Genomic DNA, 20,412 nt, shown 5'->3' with positions numbered 1-20,412 from the left:
ACTCACCGGACAGGCTGAGGGGCTCAGGCAGGATCTGGCTGTCTCCACCATCCTGCCCCAGGCCACCTCTGGGGCTGGCAGAAATCAGCTCACTCCTGAGTGGCAGCCAGTTCTCCAGGGTGAGTCTGGGAGTGTCAGCGACTGGACCGCAGTTCAGAGCGGATGGGTGCGGGGTGCAGCCTCCTGAGGTGGCAAGTGCACGCGCCAGGGATGACACGGTCACATATAAGGAGCTGGGTGGCGGTGAGTGCTACAGAGCCAGGGTGACGGCACTGGCTGGGCCAGGAAGCCCCCACGGTGGGTGTGGGAGGCCAGGAGGCAGCAGCGCACACCAGGCAGCCCCCCTGTTCAGATCCCCACTTCCCCACCCACTGGCTCTCTTACGCTGAGGCCTTGGGCAGGTGAAGTAACCTGTGTGAGATTCGGTGTCCTTGTATGAGGACTAGAAGGAGGCCACTGGCCACATGGGAGCCGTGGATGAGGCTACATGGGCAGCGCCGCCTCCCTGTGCACACGGAGCTGCTGAGTTCTGACACCCCTCAGCCGATGGAACGACTCGCTGACTCTCACCCCTTCTCCACGCAGATCTGGGACATGAGTGACGACGAGACCGTCTGAGACAGCCCCTCGAGTGGGCTGACCCCTCCCTGGCCACCTGCTGAGGAGCGTTCAGTGCCCCCCAGAGCAAGACTGGTGATGCAGGGCTTGCGCCTCCGGCCTGTCTGGTTCCTGCTCTCCAGGCCCGGAGGACTGGGACCCCTCCGCTGCCCAGGCGCTTCCAGCGTTCTACATTTGTCGAGATTCCTGATCCTGCCAGTTCTGAACTAAATAATAACCTTGGCTTTGGCATTGCCATTGATCTGGGACCTGGTTCCCTCCATCTGCAGTTCTGTTTTTCTTGTTGTCACAATTGTTTGATGGTCAAGCCCCCAGGCTCCTTTCCCCTTGACCCCGAGGGGGGTGGCAGTTGGCCCAATGCAGACTAAATGGGGAAAAGTGAAAAGCCGGCTTCTGCCTGGAGCCACTGTGAGGAGGCAGTGCCCAGCCCCCAGGCTGTAGTGCAGGCCCTACTGGGGGCTCCTCCCACCTTGCCCCCCATTTCCTCAGCCAGCCCCTCCCCCACGGGGCCCCGGTGGAGACTCTTCGAAGGGACCACACTCATCCCAGTGAGCCCCGAACTCCAAAGACAGAGCTAGCTGCCCACCTTTTGGCCTGTCCTCAGCTATGGGCACGGCCCAGGCCTGCCTGCTCCAGGGCAGGACAGGAGTCTCTGTTGCTGCCCTGAGCTGCTGGAAGAGCCCCGTAGCAGGTCTCAGGCCAGGTCCTGGCAGCTGCCTGGGTGTGAGGCTCCTTCCTGCCCTTGTGGGCATGCAAGGTCCAGACGGAGCTCAGCTGCCTGCCTTCTCCACTCAAGGGGCCTCCTCACTGGTGGCTTGGAGTCCCTGACTCTAAGGTGGGGTGGCTGCTCATGTGTGTCCACCTCAGCCACACATTGGGCAGGGGCTGGCTTGCCTCTTCCTACTGGGCTTGTACATCTGTACGGCCCACAGAACTGGGCACATCCTTAGCAGCTGTGACCACCCTGCCCAGTCTGTAAGATGTCATTGTCCCTGTAGTGGCCTAGGAGCCATAGGCACCCTTTCCACACTTTTATTCTGTTCTTATGGCTTTAAATTTTGTCTTAGGCCAAAGTCAAAATTGAGTCTGGGGATGACTCTTACAACAGCAGGATTTCTGTAGGGTAGATTTTAAATGACGCTTCTCTTAAACTAGAAAGTGGAAAATTAAAATTACTGTTTTCTAGCTTCTGTGGGGCTTAGATGGGCCACACACAAGTGCAGGGCCACTGAATGCACCCCCTGGCCCCAGGGCCTCGTAGCCAAGCCCCGGGGGCCGCTGCCCACCCTGCCTGGCGGGCTCGCTCCAGGACTGAAGGGTCACACGCAGCCTGTGGTTTAAGAGCACTTTATTATTGTTCTTAAGGCTACTTTTAAGTACAAAAAAAAGATGGCCTGCCAAACCTTTTTTTTCTTCTTCCAGGAAAAACAGGCCACAGAGAAGGTATATTACAGATTTACAAACATGGAGAGAAGGGTCAGAGCGTGCTGCAAATGGCTCGGCTCTGGGAAGAACGTCTCAGAGCCCCTTCTAGCACAGGGAGGGTGCTCTTTCTCAGTGACAGGTTTGGTTTTCTGCTGCCCCCTCTGCCCGAGGCCCCTCCAGGGTACTGCCTATCACAGATAGGTCAGTGCACCACAGGCCCTGCCGTCAGCACTGCCGACCCTCCCGGCGTGACGCCCTCGCTCACTGACAAAGAGAACGGTCCAGGAGCGCTCCTGCTAGCTGGTCAGCAGCGGGCTGTTTTCCTGTTAGGACGCTCAGTAGCCTGTAGCAATAACAAACTAGTGGCTATTAATGCAGATGCAGTGTTCTCATAGATAACTGTGTTCCTGCACTTTTACAGACAAATCTACGACAAAAAAAAGATCAACTTTTTTTTTCAAACAACAAAAAAATATGAATGATTACAATAGGAAAGGGAAAAATTAAATAGCTACATATCATTAACAAATTAATTGTTCTTCAAAAAATACCTACAAATTTCTCTGTACATTCTTTACGCACAGCGTAATGATGGTCTTAAAGTTACCTATATAAAAAAAAGTGTTCTCAACGATTTTTCCTACAGAAAATATAGGGGCCTGAATGCCAAAGCTTGGAAGCCCAGTAACGTGGGAGTGAAATGTGTGCAGGGGCAAGAGGAAAGGGCTTTTCTTCCACTGCTGGAAAGGCCGCAGCCATGTGGCTACACGAGTGCTGATCCTCCGACCTCTCTGCTCGGTGCCCATTTCCAAAATTCAACAGCTACACTGGACTTTTCTCATACCGAAACCAGCCTCGAGGGATCCCGTGGTTTGTGCAAACCCATCAGACCTCCCACGGGAGGTGGCCATGCCCACGTCACCTGGTCAGGTGCCTTGTGGCAAGCCGTCTGGTCGGCCAGGCTGTGTGCAGACACTGGAGGGGCAGGGGACAGAAACGCTCATCGACCGAGACAGCAGCTATGGACTGCCACTGCCTGTCTGTCATGCTTGTGCTCCACCTAATTTCTAATTAGTAGCTATTAATATAGCAAACGATAAATGCAGTAATAACTGTATAAAGTCATAGGAATGTATACTGCCTTGGCCCCAGCATACGAGGAAGCATACAAAATACCATATCACAGATTGTCAGGAATCTGCTGTTCAGCTAAGAGTTCAAAGGAGCAGTTTCTGCATCAAGGGAAGTTAGAAGACACGAACCCCATCTCCCCTGGGAGCCTGTATAAAGCAGATAGGGATGCAAAAATGAATGCCGTCAGCCCACAGTGACGACTCCAGCATCCGCGCTGAGGCAGGCTGACTGCTCCACTGCTCCCTGCAAGGGCCTGCCAGGAGCTGGCTGTCCCCGGCACTACTTGTGAGTAAAGTGAGTATCAAATACAAATCTTAGAGTACAACTGTACCAGCAGTAAGTATATCTAGGACTGTAACTGACAAAAATAAACTAATTCTGAAAAGAAGATAGTAAGTATTAAGGTTTTTGTTTACTGTCTATACAATTAATAGAAACCAGCTATTTTTTTCTCCATTAAAACATGCATCATGTTTAAGCACTATGGAATCCTCCAGCTTCAGCTCTAGTCTAACAAACTGCAGTGTTCAGAGAAGGTAAAATGCCCGTGATTGGAGAGTCTGCGGTCCAGTCGCAAGCACCTGGAATCTAGACAAAGACCTGTAACCTGTATGAGACTTCCCCTTCCAAAGCTGTTTTGTCTAAATTTAAAAGCAACAAGAACAACAAAACACAAATGGTCAGAAATGTCATCCTTAAACCCTTTGTTTTTCAGCAGTTTGCCCTCAGAGTACTAGCATCACACTTAAAGTTGTCAGGCAACTCTAGTCCTCCTCCTATAGTGCAAATCAGACACGACAGTTCTCTTCAAGTATACACACGCACACACGACCGAACCAAATACGCCATGGTAGCTGAGCCACACACACCCCAGTCTCAAGAAGCAAATGAAAAAGCACAAAGTGTCTGGGTCACCAATGTCGTCATGGCTTATGGCTGAGAAAGCACGCCGTGGAGTCCTGGCCCCGTCAGGGCGACAGACCTGCATCAGAGGTTTCTTTGGTAACTGAGGCAGGAAGTGAAGATGCTACATTAGACGGATGTTCCACACGCAGTTCCTGCTGTCACGTTTGAGGGCCCCCTTATATGAATACCAAGCAAGTATGAAAACAGAACAGAACAAAAATCCCAACAACATGGTTTTTGCGAATAAACCACCCCTTCCCCCCCCCCATGATTTTTTTCTGTTTTAAGCTGACTGTTCGAAGCTCAGGCAAACCATGCAGATCCTGCGCTGCTGGACTGGCCTCCTTCAGGAGACCACGGAGGGGGAGTGGCTGTGGCTGACCATGTGAGCAGAGGGGCTGGAGGGCTGGCCCCTGCGTGAGGCTGACTCGGGGCTGCTGGATGCTCCGTCCTTGGCTGCTTTGATCTGAAGCCACGTGTCACCCAGAGCTTTGGCGAAGTGGTCGTCCACGGAGCCTGTGATGGACACAGAGTTGGGTGCTGGCTCGGGTTCCTTGTAGTTCTTGCCCAGGCTCCTGCGGAAGTGCTCCTCCACCACGGGGTCACAGGTGGCAGTGGCTGCAGGCAAGCAGGAGAGCAGTCAAACCACAGGTGGCTGCAGACACGAGCACACCCTCCCTCAGGGACTGTGGCAGTGTGGGCTCTGTCGAGAGTGCCACCTCCCCCAGCTCAGGTGGGCAAATTGAGCAGGTCCCTCCTGAGTCTGTAAAATGGTGACATATTTAGTGCACTGGGCCAAGGTCTGGGTGCAGAGAGAGGCTATGGCATTGAATTTAAATAACAGTAACTACTGTCTCCCCATGACTAGACCATGAGGTCCTGGGATGAGGCAGCATGTTGCTTAAGCCCTTCCCACGCAAGCCACGCACAACACTGTGTGCGCACTGCACATGCTCACAGAATACTCTTCAACCTCGACAATAAATAAGCTCCAGGGTGTAGGGCGGCAGCGGCGTCTTGGGCAGCCCCAGACACTCACCACTTGGTGGCCTCCGGTAGCTGGCGGGCCCGGGGGTGGTGCAGCCGCTGTGTGCGATGGGGCAGTGTGACAGGTTGCAGTTGCGGGCACCGGCAGAGGCGCACGTGATCACCGAGGGCCGGTTCTGTGGGGAACGGAGGCTGTCAGTGCGTGGAGACCTGGCCCGGTCCCCATACCTCCCTGCAGCCCTCCTCAGCACCCTCAGGGCTCTGTCCTGGAGCCCTTCCCGAGCAAAGCCAGTTAAAGTCAAGCTGTCTGCCACCTTCTGCGCCAACCCTGGGGCCCAGCTACTAAACACAGCCAGTCTGCAGAGGGAGTGAGACCCCAAGGTCCACTCTCCTTGGTCATGGCTGTTGGGATGAGTGAGGGACAAGTGACAAAGGCTCAGCTGTTGACAGTTGGTCTGTCCCACCTCTCAAATCTGAATTTAGACAACCTGGGAGCCAGGAAGCATCCAGTAGCTGGCAGAGGGCTGCAGGAGGGACTCTAGCTCCTCCCACCACACTCCACTGTGCCGCAGGGGTTTTTGAAGCCGTCCCAGGACGCTGCCAATCTACTTGAGTTTTTGCTTAAGCCGGCTCTGCTTGGTTCTATTACGACCATACAAACCCGGATGGAGACAGAAACGGACCTAAGCATATGTGTGGCGGACGCACCTCCCCAGCACTGGCTGCCCTGCCTGCACACGCTGCATTTTCCTCCCCACACCCAAGAGTCAGCAAGAAAAATCAGTCCTTGCAGGTGCTCCTGGGAAATGTCAGTGTCCCTCAGACCACACATACTTCAGAGCAGGGACCAGGTATGTCTGGACAACACCCCCCCCCCCAGCCTTGGTGCAGAACCTGAGGCAGAAAATATCTGTGAACTAAACTGAACTTCCTCAGGTTCCCACTGGGAAAGGTACCTGCTGCTACCCTCAAGGAAGTTGGAGGGCTCTGAGGAGCTAGTTGAAGGTCACCCCAAAGGTACCAGTGATGACAGCAGTACCTACCAAGAAAAATGGGGGCTTGTCCTCCCTGGCTCTTTCTTTAAAGAGATCAGTAGCTAGTACGAAGATACAAAAGGCTTGCACACCAGGCCTTCTCATAATGAGAAATGAACAGGAATGACAAAAATAGGTTGTAGGATAAAAATCTGTATCTATAAGGATTGAACTGGAATTAAACATAAGGGCCTGTGCTTGGTTCTAACAAGAAATGACACATCCAGAGATGGCTTAGCAGCAGCCATATGAACAGTTTGGGGTTTTATTAATAGCTCAACACATCAGCAGTGGAGATGGGGCCACACAGTCTGTATGAGCCTTCACGGTGTGGATAACAGGGCGCAGAGGGGAGGCCAAGCAGGCAGAGGTGAACACTAGCTCTCTGCTCGCGGGGTGGAGCGCGGGGAGGGCTTTCGCCCCCAGCTTCTGTGTCCAGTGTGAAATAGGAAGGGCTATACAGAGGCACGTGGGGCCTGGACCCGGGTGTGCAGGCAGGAGTCCTCATCAGGTGCGGTCTTCGCCACTCCTGCAGGACAGACTGCAGCCCCGTTCATGGAAGCGTGCTGTGCCCCTTGGCCAGGCTGGAAATCCAACCCAGCCAGCTGCTGAGCCTCACTCAGGTTCAAGTGGGGCGTGGCAGTCAGCAGCAGATCTCAGGAGCTTTGGGACAGCCACACTGGGCTGGCCATGTGGGTCAAGAGGCAGAAAGAAGAGGATGCAGAGAGACCCGGTCACACGCAGAGCTGAGGGAGGAAGGGGGTTCCTGCCCTCTGTTCAGCTCTCCAAGGCAAGGCCCTTCCTGAGCCTGGCTGTACCCATCACGTCTCCCAGAGCCCTCCCACTACGACTCCCTTTCTTCTGTGCTTAAGCTGGCTCAAGTTGGTTTCTGTTCCTCACAACCTGAGTCCTGACTGACACAAATGCTGAAAAGTGGGGACACATTTGGAGTGTGAGAGAAATTGAGGAAGATAAACAAATGGAAGCTTAGGCTGAAGAATAAATAAGCTCAGTGTCCAGCATTTAGGCCACTTCAGGATGGACGACACCCCTCTCAAGTGGGACAAGCAGGGCGGGACAACCCACTGGCACTGCATCATCTTTAGGACACCTCCAGACCTGAGAGGAACTGCCCTCATCCACAGACGGGCAGATGTCCAGGGCCAGGATCCTCTCTTCCTCCCCCAACCCAAGGACACAGGGTGGCCTGTGAGTTCTCTTGGACACATTTAAACCACCCCAGCATACTGAGCTGGAGTCCAGCGTCTCCCCGCCTCTGTGGCTGAGTGCAAGCTGGGACCTGGTGCCATTTGTCCACCCAAAGCAAGCCCCATGATCCTAGATGGTGAGTGCTCACCAGATTGCAGGGTTCCACACCCGCCCCCTACACACCCTTATTTCCCAGATGGGGAAAATGAAGGCCAGAAACAAGTTACCCACCAGGATGAGCCTTTGTCACTCACAGCCCATTCACCCGCCCCACCCACCCCTGCGCTGGGCAGCCAGCACCAATATGGAAGCAGCCCGAGGCTCACTGTCCTTCGGGTGTTTAGCACTTAACCTTCTCCCTGCCCTCGCAGTTGCTGCTGCCCTTGAGGCCACCCTCTTGCTATCTTTGTACCTTTCTTGGGAGTGCCGCATACCCTCCTCCAAGTTGCCATCATGGAACACTTTCCGCAGCCTCCTGGGACACACCTCTCTGGGAACTTTCCTGTCCCAGTTCCCACAGATCTGAGTCACACTTTTTGCCACACAGAAGGCTTCCGCTGTGTCCGCGGAAGGGACACGGAAGGGCTGCAGCACAGCCTATCCTGCTGTCACTCTAGGAAGCACCCTCCCCCACGCCATTTCCCTTGCTCTGGCTGCGCGATGACACAATGGAAGAAAACTCTTGGGGACATGCGGGTGCCTCAGACCTGCTGGAAAGCAGGGACCGTGTGGCTCACCTTCATGTCCTCAGCACAGGACCTAAGCAGCTGGGGCTGTAGCATGCAGTCTAGGCCACGCCACCCGCCTGGGAGGGCTGGATGAATGGCACCAGGCAGGTGGAGCACACGCTGACCAGCAGGCACAGTGAGGTGTGTGGCCTCGAGAAGCCCCACCACCTGCCAATGACAGCTCAGGTGGTGGCCACGTGTCGGGAAAGCTGGTGGCTTGGATCTGGCCCAGGGCCAGTGGCCTTGTTCTCAGTCCTGCCAGGAATCCCGTAAGAGCACAGGAGGGGACTCCAGGTTCTCACTAGAAAAGCTCCAGCGCTCCCGGCATGCACAGCGGGCTGAGGAGATGCTCTTGCTATGTGTGGCTGGCAGCCAGGCCCACGCAGGGTTGGTGGAGGAAGACCATGGTGAGGAGAGCCAGGTCACTCTGTCCAGCAGCAAAGTTTTTTGCAAAGCAAATATGACCAAAATCAACCAGAAGATTCTCAAGAGCCTCGCAGAGTCAGGTCAATCAGTCACCCAAGAAAACACTTCCTAGAGGCCTGGGGAGGACAGGGCCCGCAGAGGACCCACCCTGACTTGTGGGCTAGTGATTAAATTTTTGGGTTGAATCCTGGCCCAGGCCTCTCCCTGAGGGACTTCCTGCTGGCAGTGGCAATGGCTAGAGTGCTGAATTCCCTATATTCTAGAAATAAATTCCCTTTTACACTTAAAATCAATCAAAACTGGGTTCTTCTGCTTGCACGTTTGAGGCCCTGGCTGATGTCTCACGGCAATGCCTGTGGAACTTCACAAAGCAGGTCACACCTGCCCTCCCCTGGGCAGACTGAGCCAGTCTCCGTGGATTCCACTGCCCACATGCCTGTCCCTGGCCTGCTGCCCCAGAGTGTCATCCTCTCCTCGCTCATTCAGTCCCTGACCAGACTGCAAGCTCCTCACAGCTGCGACTGCAGCTCACATGCACGGCACTGCCTCCTCAGGGCCTCACGAGGGTCAGTGGCTAGTAAATGCTCAATAAAGGAGTATCTGTGAGACCTCATTCCCGGTTATCAGAGCCAATCAGTGGCTGCCTACTGATACGCTGGTAGTTGAGCTACAGTTTAGCTATCTGACTACCAGTCTCTCCTCCGGACTAAAACTGAGTGCGCCAAGGACAGAGACCGCCATTGCTTCTGGCGTACTCCCTTGCACAGAGCAGGAGTCGGCACCATTTTGTTACATGAACGAATGAAACAAACGATACTGTGACGTCAGGCTGCAAAGCAGGGTGGGCGACTGCTCATCAGCTTTACTGGGATTCCCAAGCACCAGAACAGCCTCTCCCAGGCCCTCACAGACCAGCTCAGAGGCGGACACCAGGCAGTGCAGGCTATGCGGGGGCTCAGCCGGGCGGGACGGAGCCACCATCAGCCCTGGATGACTGTCTGGCGAGCGCCTCAGAGGAAGTGGGGAGTGCTACCAGGACCCAGAAGGCTCCTGCAGCGGAACGCCAGCGCCTGGACGCCGAGCCGCCCCCTGCTGCACAGGCCATCTCCTCGGGCCTATCACTAGGTCACAGGCTCATGCAGTGATTCCAAACCTCCTCAAAGCTGATGCCTTTTCTTATTGTATATTTCCCTAGGAACCCTGTTTAATTATTTATTCTTTTGGAAGCAGGGTTTTACTCCATTGCCCGGGCTGGAGTATAGTAGCATTATCATAGCTCACTGCAACCTCAAACTCCTAGGCTCAAGTGATCCTCCTGCCTCAGCCTCCCCAGTAGCTGGGACTTCAGGTGCCACCACACCCAGCTAATTTTTCTATTTTTAGTAGAGACGGGGTCTCATTCTTGCTCAGGTCTCCAACTCCTGGTCTCAAGCGATCCTTCCACCTCAGCCTTCCAGAGAGCTAGGATTACAAGCGTGAACTACCTCACCTGGCCAGGAACCCTATTTTTTAAAAGATTTATTTTCTTCTACCAAACAATGTTTATTAAGTAACAATTTAATTTATTTTCCTTTAATAAGAAAAAAATCCTCACGTTCCAATCACAGGTTTCAGACCAGCACTCGCTCATAACCGCCGTGACTACCGACTTATAGGGTCCCTGCCCAAAGCAAAGCCAACTTGACACTTAACTTCATCTGTGTGGCCTTATAATGGGCAAACTCGGGATTCCTGTGAGGATTGTTACACTGACCCTGTGAGAGACAGGACTGTCAGGGAAGACTGCAGGAACAAACACTGCAGCTAGACCACCCAGTGTAATAATGCAAGAAAGAAACAGCCCCAGAGACATGGACCGTCCTGCCCAAGGCCACAGATCCCAGGCAGTGCGGCTCCACCGGTCTGAGTGGGAATTCACTTGCAAGGCGAGGCTCTGGCTCTGCTGCTCCCTGTCCCAAGTGTGTAACTGAGGCTAAGGATGGTGCCCTCACCCCTGCCCTCGTGGTCCTCTGCTTGGGGCTCTCTGTCCAGCTTCATCTCCAATCCCCTGGACTCACTCTCTGCCACCCTCCTGGACAGAGGCGTACCTGTTGCCGCTCTCCTGGGGTCAGTGTGGGCGAGAGGCCGGCCGGCCTGCTGGTGTCCAGGCTGTTCTTGGTCAGTGCGAGGGGCTGCTCCATGCTGAGGCTGGGCAGGGATGTGTACAGGTGGCTGCCGTGCAGGCTCATCGTGGGGGCCACGGCACGCTCAATGGGGCTGCGGCTCCGCTCCCGGGGGTCTTTTCGGCAGTCTCCATTAGCAGTCTTGTTCCTGAAAAAGAGGAATAAGCATTCAGATGAGAATATCTGGCATTTTCTGAAGGGCAAGGAGACACTGACTCTGTGCTCTTCACTTTATCTTGCTTATTTCATTTAATTTTTTACCTCGAAGTTCAAGTCACATAGCTGACCAGAGGAGCCAGCTGCTAACCCAGGTCAGTCTGACTGTAACGCCCCTACGTGCTGGTGAGGCACCTGCCGCAGGGTCTGAAGTCAGTCCTGCAGGGCCCTCCAAACAGAAACGCGGCGCCCCACTTGGCAGCGCCGCCTGCCCATCTGCATACTTCCATGGCAAACACCACCTGCTCAGAGCTGATGTATGTGCTCAGGGCCAGCTTAGTTTAAGAAGAACCTGCCATTTAGACCGGTGGTCCCCAACTCCCAGGCCTTAGACTGATACTGGTCCTATTAGGGACCAGGCTGCATAGCTCCACCACGCACTGCCCCCAACCCTTCGCTCGTCCATGGAAAAACTGTCTCCTGGGGGAAGGGGGGAGAAGGGATGAGGCATGCACAGCAGGAGGTGGCAGGCCAGGGGGTGAACCTTCATCTGTATTTACAGCTGCTCCCCATTGCTCGCATCTGCCCCACCCACTCCCCAGGTCTGTGGGAAAATTGTCTTCCATGAAACTGGTCCCTGGTGCCAAAACGGCTGGGGATCACTGATTTAGACAGAATGACAATGATGATGGTGATGAACTGAAGTAACTGAATGTTGCCTACATGCTGAGTCCTAAGACTCTATAGGCATTTGCTCATTTGGTCTCCCAGGAGCACAAACAAGGAGAGGCTGCAGCTCCCTCTTGCCAGACAAGCAACCCCAGACTCAGACAAGCAACCCAGTGGAGTCACTGGCCCAGGGCACTGCTAACAAGTGGTGGCATTTGCTCTGGTACACTGTGTGCGTGGATACTCAGGCCAATCTGGAGAGTGGAGGGCCAGCATGCAGTTCTTCATCCAGAACATGTGAGCAAGAGTAATCTGCTTTAGGAAAGTCCATCACCAGCCCTGGCTGTGTGTTCAGCACTTAGAAGCTGCCGTGTGGAACACAGATGAGATGACAAATACTGTCTCCATCTGATACTGCCTGTTCTGAAGGCAACATCATATGTTGCAATGATCAGACAACAACCCAGCACAGGTTGGGTTTAAGAGTTCACTGATGCCTGTAGTCCCAGTTACTCAGGAGGCTGAGGCAAGAGGACCACTTGACCCCAGGAGCTTGAGGCTGCAGTGAGCTATGACTGAGCCACTGCACTCCAGCCAGGGCAACGCAGAGAAACCCTGTCTCTATTTAAAAAAAAAAAAAGTCCACCCAGTAAGGCACAGCTTATAAAAGACCATAAATGCTGGTCCGTTTCCCTGTTGAATCTGCCTCAGGTCTCGCTCTTTAAATCCACCATGTCGTCTGCTGTCAGCAATCTTTTATCACAGTTAATGATCAAGTCTTTTACAGAAAAATGTGGTGGATAATGATTTCAGTGACTTTTCTTTAAGAAATACAAATTATTCTCAGAGAATGCAAGTAGTCACCCTCTTACCTTAAAACCAGATGACCTGTCTTGCTAGCAAAGAAGCTGGGCTTGTGTGCCATGACCCTGAGAAAGAAGCCACAACCTCCCTCTGCGATTGGCTGAACGGAATCACATGTAAATTAGCACTTTATCATGTGTACCCACACTCATGCATGTGTGCGATGGGCATGCCTTCTTAAGATTACAGATTAATTTGCAGCTACAAGAAATAACACAGAGCCATCCTGTGTACCCTTTACCCTGAATCCCCCAGTGATGACCTCCTGTAAGTATCACACCCAGGATCCTGGCAACAAGACAACCCACCCACCTTATTCAGATTTCCTGTTTTACTTGTGTTCCTTCCAGAGCACATGGTGGAAGCCCATAGGATGACCAGCAAGGAAAGGCAGGCGCCCTGGGTGCCCATGTGGAGACACAGAACTGTGAAGGGGGGTGCGCTCACAGCCTTCAGAGCGATGCGGCCTGGTCTGTGAGCCACCAGGGCTCAGCGGAAAGGGCAGCAGAGAGCCCCGTGGCACACCCTGGCTCTGCGCACCTGCCGTGCCAGCCCGCAGGCAAGCCACTTAGTGAGGTTTCTGAGCCCTGACATCCCATCTACCGTGTGGCCACAATGAGCTCCACCTCTGAGGGCTTCAGCTGGGGACTGGACAGTGTACAGATAAAGACAACCAAGGCTGCACAGCGCAGGTGAGTAGAACCCAAGTACGCCCTAAGCTTAGTTTCCCGACTGCAGGATCATTAGCTGCACAGGGCACAGCATTTAGTTCACAGAGTTTTTCCTATTTAGTCTCTGACTGACTATTCACAATGATTGAAAAGCAATTAGAGAATAAATGTTCAGGCCAATGAGACAATCATGGAAGAAAACGTTCTGGTTGGTTCTGCACATGTCACATGCATCCCGACAATTTTCAAAATGGTACAATACCGTCCCCCACCCCCGCCAGCAAATACTCAACACCGAAACCAGCCTGTTCATAACAGCATCTTTCTGTGACACTTCAGAAGATATTACAGGTTTCTGCCACAAATGCCTCAGGGGTCATGACCCTACACACCACCACCACAGGAGAGCAGGTGTTAGGAGGTTCCACAGAGCAGACTTGGCCAAGCCAGCCTGAGATGCCCTGGCTGCCCCCAACTCCTTAACACACAACCTGTCCATGCATTATCACACACTCAGCTTCAGAATCAGGTTTTCTTCTAAATGTGAATAAATACAAAATTTAATTTTTAACAAGATAAAATTGCTTCTGTGACACAATCTTCTCCCCACTCCCCACCCTCAAAAACGGCGGTTCTGCAGGCCACGTCGTGACTGTGCACACACAGGAAATGGACTCATGAGCCCCCAGTCAGAATTTGCCTCTGCTGAATTGAGACTTCAGTTTACTCAACCTGTGTTAAGTGAGCCCCTATTTTGTGAAGGTTACAGAAAGCAAAACCCAGCCCTGCCTTCTCATAGGCTTTGACCCAGCAGGGACAGAAAGGCCGGGCGGGGCTACTGCTCAAAAGTGCCCACTCAGGCACAAGGTGGGGTAGCACATGCCACGGGAACGGACAGAAGGCTGGGGAAAGTTCAAGGATGAAGACCTTCCCCCACCACGGATACACAAAGGAGCAGGCTAGAGCTCAGACAGCATCTACTCCCACCCAAAGTCAAGGTCACTAGTACATACGGTGTCACCAACACACCTTATATCCAAGTGGCACTTTAATACTGGCAAAACGCAGTCACATGAGAAAGGGATGTCCAAAGAGGGTGGTGAGCTGTCCAAGGCTCCGCAGCCAACAGGGCAGAGGAGAAGGTGGGCAGTGCCACACCTAAACCTGCCACCTGTGCTCCTGCTGACCGGTTGCATGCCCACCCCCCAGAGAGGAGCAGGGAGAGGGGGACTTCTGGGGACACAGACCAAATAAATGGTCCACCGAAAACATAATGCAGCGGGGCCCTATGGATCAAAGACAATGAAAAACAGGGAAAGAAAACGTCTGAAGAATTTGCTGGTTAATTTTAGTAAAATTATATATTACTCACATTTCCAGTTCATTTTCCTGGTTCCCAGAGCTTAAAGACAGACATTGTTTTCCATAACCCCCCCTCCCCCCAATGAATCACCTCTCCCCGCCCCTCGGCTTCCCCAGTATCATGTGCTCTCGGGACACAGACCCAAACCACACACATCCTGCCCAGGACGCAGGAGTTTTGCGCTGAAAGCCAACTGCAGCCCTGTCAGGGCCTAAAGGGCTCGGGGGCTCCACGCCAGGTCCAGCCGGTGCCACGGAGGCTGGGCGGCCCCCTGGCCCACCCCAGGAGCTCGTCCACATCTTGGGAGGGCGTGTCCACTGCCAGCTGCTTAGGAGAGAAAGCTGGAAGGGGAGGGGAAGGAGGGGGCCATTCGACTTTCACCCAGGACAGAGTGTTCTGGGGAACAGATGCCACATGCTCCTGTACCCCCTCTGAGTGGAGAAACCAAGAAGGGTGACAATGTTTGGAGAAAAATAAACTAGATTCCAAGTGGTGAAATTATGAAAGGACCCATCACATGAAAAAAGTGCCCTGTGTCCCTCTGTATGCCCGAAACCAACAGGAGCTCAGAGCTGGGGGCAAACCCTTCGGAATAGATTACTGGACACGCTGAGAGTTTACGGAACTGCACCAACTACTGACGGCTATTAACTAAACTCACGGAGGCTGACTTCCTCTGGCCAGGAGGGGATACAGGTGTGAGGCATTTTGAGGACACATTCCGGGGTTCCCGTGCTACCACGCTCAGCCACAGGCCCTGGGTGCAGTGAAAGAGATCAGGCCCAGGCCGGTGCTGCTCCTGGGGCCTCCTTGCTGGACTGTCTGCTCTCGGGAGGGCCAACACTGTATCCTCCTCCATCCATGCCTTCCTCAGTGCGGGGCACAGGTCTGGCCGCATGACAGATGTTTTAACAACTACCCATTGAATAAATGAATCATTAAAGTATCTGTATTATGTGTGAGTCCAGTTAATAGCATATGTGGTGAATGAAAAGGGAATTAAGGATATTTCAGAGAAAATTACAATGGAAAAGACTTTTTTCTGGAAAAGTAGAAGTTACAGAACATTTAAAATCTGGGCATCAATAGTAGTGAAATGTTTCCTCCCTCCTGTTACCTTCTCTGTCTTTTGTTGTCCTCCTCCCTACTCTAAATGTCCCAGAGCTCGACGCCCCTCCCACAGGAATGAACTCATCACCCCTGCTCCTTTCTTCTCATGAATAGAAGTCACTGCTTCCTGCGCAAGCAAGAAGGCGCTTGGGTGTGTCTCCAAGACATCCTGGTCACACCGCGTCCCTCCTCTGTACCAATTTTAGAAGGGAAGAGGGGTGGTGGCTGCAAAGCGAGGACTGGGTACAGACAATGTGGGCAGAGATGCTGGGAGGGGAGGCAGAGACACCCTCCTAGGCACAAAAGGGCAAGAGGTGTGTCACGGGCAGGAAAAAGTTGGGAAATACTGGCATTCCGATGGTCCCAATGACACACGTGACCTTGAGACTCTGCTCCAACAGAGGCACGTCCTCGTTGGCAGGGACACGGATAGAGACTGCCTTTGCCTGTAACTGCACCTCCAACTTCCCAAGCTTCCCAGCGCTTGATAATTTAGAAGAAAGCCACAAAAAGTCTAAGGAACTAAACCCAAGGGTTTAGTTTAGGGAACTAAAGCCATCGCAGCCAGCAAATTAAACTGCTGCCATGTCACCCCCATAACATTTCCCCGTTGACTCCCCACAAAGATAGGGTCCCGCTTTTCGCTGGTTCAGAGTTCAAAAATCAACTCCATGGAACTATCCAGCATGTGGCTCATCTGCTCCATCTCTCACATGACAAATGTGACCCGATGGCCTGGCGGAGAAGCAGACAGCATCGGAAAGTTGCCTTTAGAAAGTAGCGTCCAGAAGTAGAGTGCGTTAGGAGCTGGGAGTTCCTCTAAGTTAACCCATACGTGTTGATCCTTATTATTGTCTACTATCATTTATCAACTGCCACATGCCCGATCTCATGCTGGACTTTATCTTACTAAATTCACCACAACACTGCAAAGTTAGCACCATCATCCCCATTTTACAGACGGGTCAACTGAGGTTCAGTGAGGTTATGTAACTTGTCTAAATTAACAAAACTAGTACTGGCAAGGGTTCCAGCTTACATTTGACTGGCTCCAAATCCTTCTCTTTCCATTTTCCTGGGCGGCAAAGACCCACGTATCTGCCACCCGGAACTAACAAACGGCACGTACCATCGTATTTGCTACAGGCTTTTCTCCCCTCTGGTGGTGATAAAAGCAGAAGGACAGGCAGACACAGTGAGGGCCCTGCTCTAGGACCTCCCTGGCCCATTCCTCTCTCCTCCTCCCCAGGTACACCTCTGTCGTGCATGTGGTGCTTCGTCCAGCACAGTGTCACAGTGTGTGTCTTGCCGTACAACTGGGCTCCCAAACATGGCTTTGGGGCTCTACCCACGTTCTGACACGGAGACCTGGCTACTCATGCCATTTGCCCACTCTGCGGTGCTCCTGTGTGTGAACACACCACGCTTCACACAAACGCTCCTCCCCTGGCACGTGCCCGGCAGGCTCCGGATTCTCCTTACGGAAACAGCCCTTGGCGCGTAGACCCTCACACACGTCTCCCAGCGCCTGCTCAAGCAGCTCTGACTCTCTCCCAGGTACTCTTGCAGGTACCACTGCTGGGTTGTAGAGCACACTACACTGCCTTTGACTTCAGGAGATGCGACCAAAAACCTTTACCGAGTGGCTGTCCACTTTGCTCTCCCTCTGCCGGCTGTGGCTGGCTGGACACTGCTGCCGATGTGCTCCCCGGTGACACTGGCCTCTGCAGCCTGCGGACTTCTACCATTCTTGGGGTGGGGCCCGCTCCCTCTTGTTTTAATCTGCATTTCCTCAGTTTCCAGGGCAGTGAAGCATCTCTGCATATATTTACTTTCCTCTGTGAATTGCCTTTGATTTCTGTAATGGGTTGAATCGTGTCCCCTGAAAAGATGGTGACTTCCTAACCCCTAGTATCTATGAAAGTGAACTTGGAAACAGGGTCTTTGCAGAGGATGGAGAAAGATGAGGTCATTTGGGTGGGCCCGAATCCTCTACGACTATTGTCCTATTATGAAAAATGGGAAATGGGATAAAGTGACAGACACACACAGAGGGAAGATGAGGTGAAGGCACAGGGAGAAGAAGATGGCCACCTACAACCAAGGAACGCCTGGGCGAGCAGAAGTTACCACAGAGGCCTGGAACAGACCCTCCCCTCATAGCCCTCGGACGAAACCAATGCTGCCGACGTCTTGATCTCAGATTTCAGCTTACAGGACTGAGACACATTTCTGTTATTTTAAGCCGCCCAGGTTGTGGTCCCATGTTAGGGCAGTGCTAGCAAATGAGTGTAATTCCCTTTTCCTCCCCCTATTCCTTCATTGCTTTTTGCATCTTTAGGTATTCTCCAGACCCTTGTTTCTTTTACTTTATCTATGATTAATCAAAAACACTTTTAAAGCTTCCTCTGGACATTTAAAGAGCAGTCGCTGAGATGCACTGGAGCCCAGGTACCCATCCTGCACGCCTGCCGTTCTGAGGCATGTTTCATCAGCGTGAGAACGACAGCTCCAGCAGAGACCAGGGTGTGAGGCCAGGTAGGCCAGTGAGAAGCTGGAGGGCTGGCTGTCCCCCACCTCCAGGCGTGCTCTAGGAAGCCAGGAAAACATAGCCCCCACCTGCCCTACACAGACGAGGGGAGACGCTTGTCAGCCAAGTTACCTTCCAAAACCTTTGGGCTCAGCGACACTCTGGACAGATGAAGAAAGAGTGAAGCACAGATCTCATGGTTCCTGCACTCACGGGCCCACGAGGGCAAACATCCCCGAAAGCACGGCCAGTTGTGAGCACTGTCCCCCCTCTGGTGCCACCCTCTGCGGTGCCCACCACCTTCCCGAACCTTACACAGAGGGAAGGTGGCAGAGCAGGGACTCAAATCAGGCCGGCCCTTCCTCTTCTGCCATAATTGCCTGTGACAGTTTCAAAAATAGCTCCTGTCTATGGCGCTGGAGAGAAAAGCAGCAATACTGAACAGTGTAAGGGGAAACACTCGTCCACTGGTGCTGTTTTCTTATTGACTTGGGGACTCTGTCTCTATAATTGAGTCAAGGGTTTCCAATGAAAGTGCTCTCAAGAGTGAGAGTCCTTAAATTAGCACGAGCAGTGGCTCCAGCTCCACAGCCTTCAATGCCCATCCGCCCAGGCTTGCGTCCTCCAGCCCCTGCAATCTCCCTTTTTCTCTGCAAGAGGGAACGTGCTGCACCAGCAAATCGGTCTCTCCTTTCCTTGAGCACAGTCATGAGGGACCCAGGACACTCAGAAACCTGACTGATCTGGAGCCAGTTTACCCAGCAGTGGCCACTTAAGTAAAGCTTCCAGGTAACAGAAAGGTAAACCTTCAGAGAAAACTATTTTTAAAATGATTTTAGAAACCTGTCTGAAGCACCCTGCAGTTTACTTTGCTCCTTTCTCAGTGACTTGAGGTCTTATTCATGAACATCCTTTTCAGATGACACGCAGGGAGGCTTCCAGAACAGGCCTGCCTGCCCTGTGCGAAGTAGTCTCGTGTTGCTCGGCTGCTCCTGTTCCCGGGTCAGCTCCCTTCCGTGATTCCAACTCCTCCCTTTGCTCATCCCGGGTCATTCCCTGGAGTCAGCAAGCCTGCTACTGTGACAGTCCTCACCTCCCCCCCCACCCCACCCCCCGTGGGCTCAAAAGCCAGGTGACGAGGTTGGCTAGAATGAGGTGTAGAGTCAGAGGACGTGGGTTCCGAGGGAGTCCAGGGCCAGCCTCTGCAGCTTTCCCCATACCCAGTCCAGGACTCAGAGAGCTTACTGGCTTGGTAAAGCTAAGGGCTTCCAGACCCGCTGCCTGCAGATGCGAGACTCTCGGCAACGCTGGCCAGGGCAGACTCGCACAGACTGCCCAGAGACTCCACTCACATTTCTGAATAGCACAACTCTGTGTAAATAAGGCCCCAGTTTTCTCTGACTAAAACTGCACGTTTTCCATTATTAGTGTTAGTTTTTTTAGGAAAAACTAAAGTTTGAAAAACAGGTCAATGCTGAGAACATTGCTGGCAAAGGATCTCCTTCAACCCCACGTTAGCAACTGCTGCCTTAGAAGCAAGTGGTCTCCACCTGTGGGCTGGGGACCCCTGGGAGCTTAATGCAAACAGGGCAGGAATCCATGTGCACGCCAAGCACTGTTTACAGGTGAAACAGATCATGTGTGCCACACACATACACTTAGAATTTTCAAATGAATGGACATGTTGCTGAGATTAATAAAAGATAAATTAATTTAAAATTCCTACCACTACTAAATTTGTTGTAGTTTTTGTCATTATGTATCCTCTCAATGAATGGTATTTTTAAAAAACTACAACCACTATCATATTTTTGGCATTAAACAGAATCCTTGTACCAGAGAGGGGATGGAAAACATATGTCTTTACTTCTCTGAGCTGCAAAATCTGAGGTGGACAAAACCCCAGGAAAGATCATGTCTCTCTCTGCACAGCAACAGAGGCCTCCACACGCTGGTATTTTGCTTTGCTCTGCTTCAGGGACTACCTGCGATAGCTGAGACAAGGGCTAGAGAGGGGGACATACAGGGATTGGACCACAGGACCATCCAGTGCAGCTTTCCTGGAGTCAATCCAGACACCTAGTTCTTGCTGTTTCACTCCCCCCGGGTCAGTCTGACTCTAAGACTCACTGGCAAAGCCTTCCTTGGGCTGGAAAAGGGGCGTGTAGGACCCATTGCTTTAGATGCCACCTCAGGAAGGCAGAGGATGGAGGTGGAAGCATCCACCAACCCAAGGCTAGAAGAGAAGACATGTTCCTTCCAGACACGCCTGGACTGAAACAAATAGGAAAAGTGACTCTATGCAGTGTGGGCTGCTCAGAAGTTTCCATAAGTCAGTGTCTAGAATAGTGCCCAGCATACAACTATTTTGTGAACCAACCAAAAAGCAAACATATTTTTGGGAGAAGCCAGCACCAACA

General features: G+C 52.7%; 2 protein-coding genes across 6 annotated transcripts in view; one reads left to right on the top strand and one right to left on the bottom strand.

Moving 5' to 3' along the window:
* ATG7 (autophagy related 7) overlaps positions 1–880 on the top strand; it is a 256,593-nt gene extending 255,713 nt beyond the window's left edge. The window contains exon 19 of the mRNA XM_012785243.3: positions 586–880. Within this exon, the coding sequence (XP_012640697.2) occupies positions 586–618 (33 nt within the window). The 3' untranslated portion in view covers positions 619–880. The remainder of the gene's footprint in view (positions 1–585) is intronic.
* Positions 881–1,951: 1,071 nt separating this feature from the next.
* VGLL4 (vestigial like family member 4) overlaps positions 1,952–20,412 on the bottom strand; it is a 161,123-nt gene continuing 142,662 nt past the window's right edge. For all 5 annotated transcript variants that reach the window (XM_012785252.2, XM_012785254.2, XM_075996338.1 and 2 more), the window contains 3 exons: positions 10,555–10,777; positions 5,123–5,246; positions 1,952–4,701 (listed from right to left, as the gene is read on the bottom strand). In XM_012785252.2, the coding sequence (XP_012640706.1) occupies positions 4,430–4,701; positions 5,123–5,246; positions 10,555–10,777 (619 nt within the window). In that variant the 3' untranslated portion in view covers positions 1,952–4,429. The remainder of the gene's footprint in view (positions 4,702–5,122; positions 5,247–10,554; positions 10,778–20,412) is intronic.

This window comes from Microcebus murinus, chromosome 21 (genome assembly GCF_040939455.1).
Source record: "Microcebus murinus isolate Inina chromosome 21, M.murinus_Inina_mat1.0, whole genome shotgun sequence".
In the NCBI taxonomy this organism is placed as follows: Eukaryota; Metazoa; Chordata; class Mammalia; order Primates; family Cheirogaleidae; genus Microcebus; species Microcebus murinus.
This window is presented reverse-complemented; position numbering and strand designations above follow the sequence as displayed.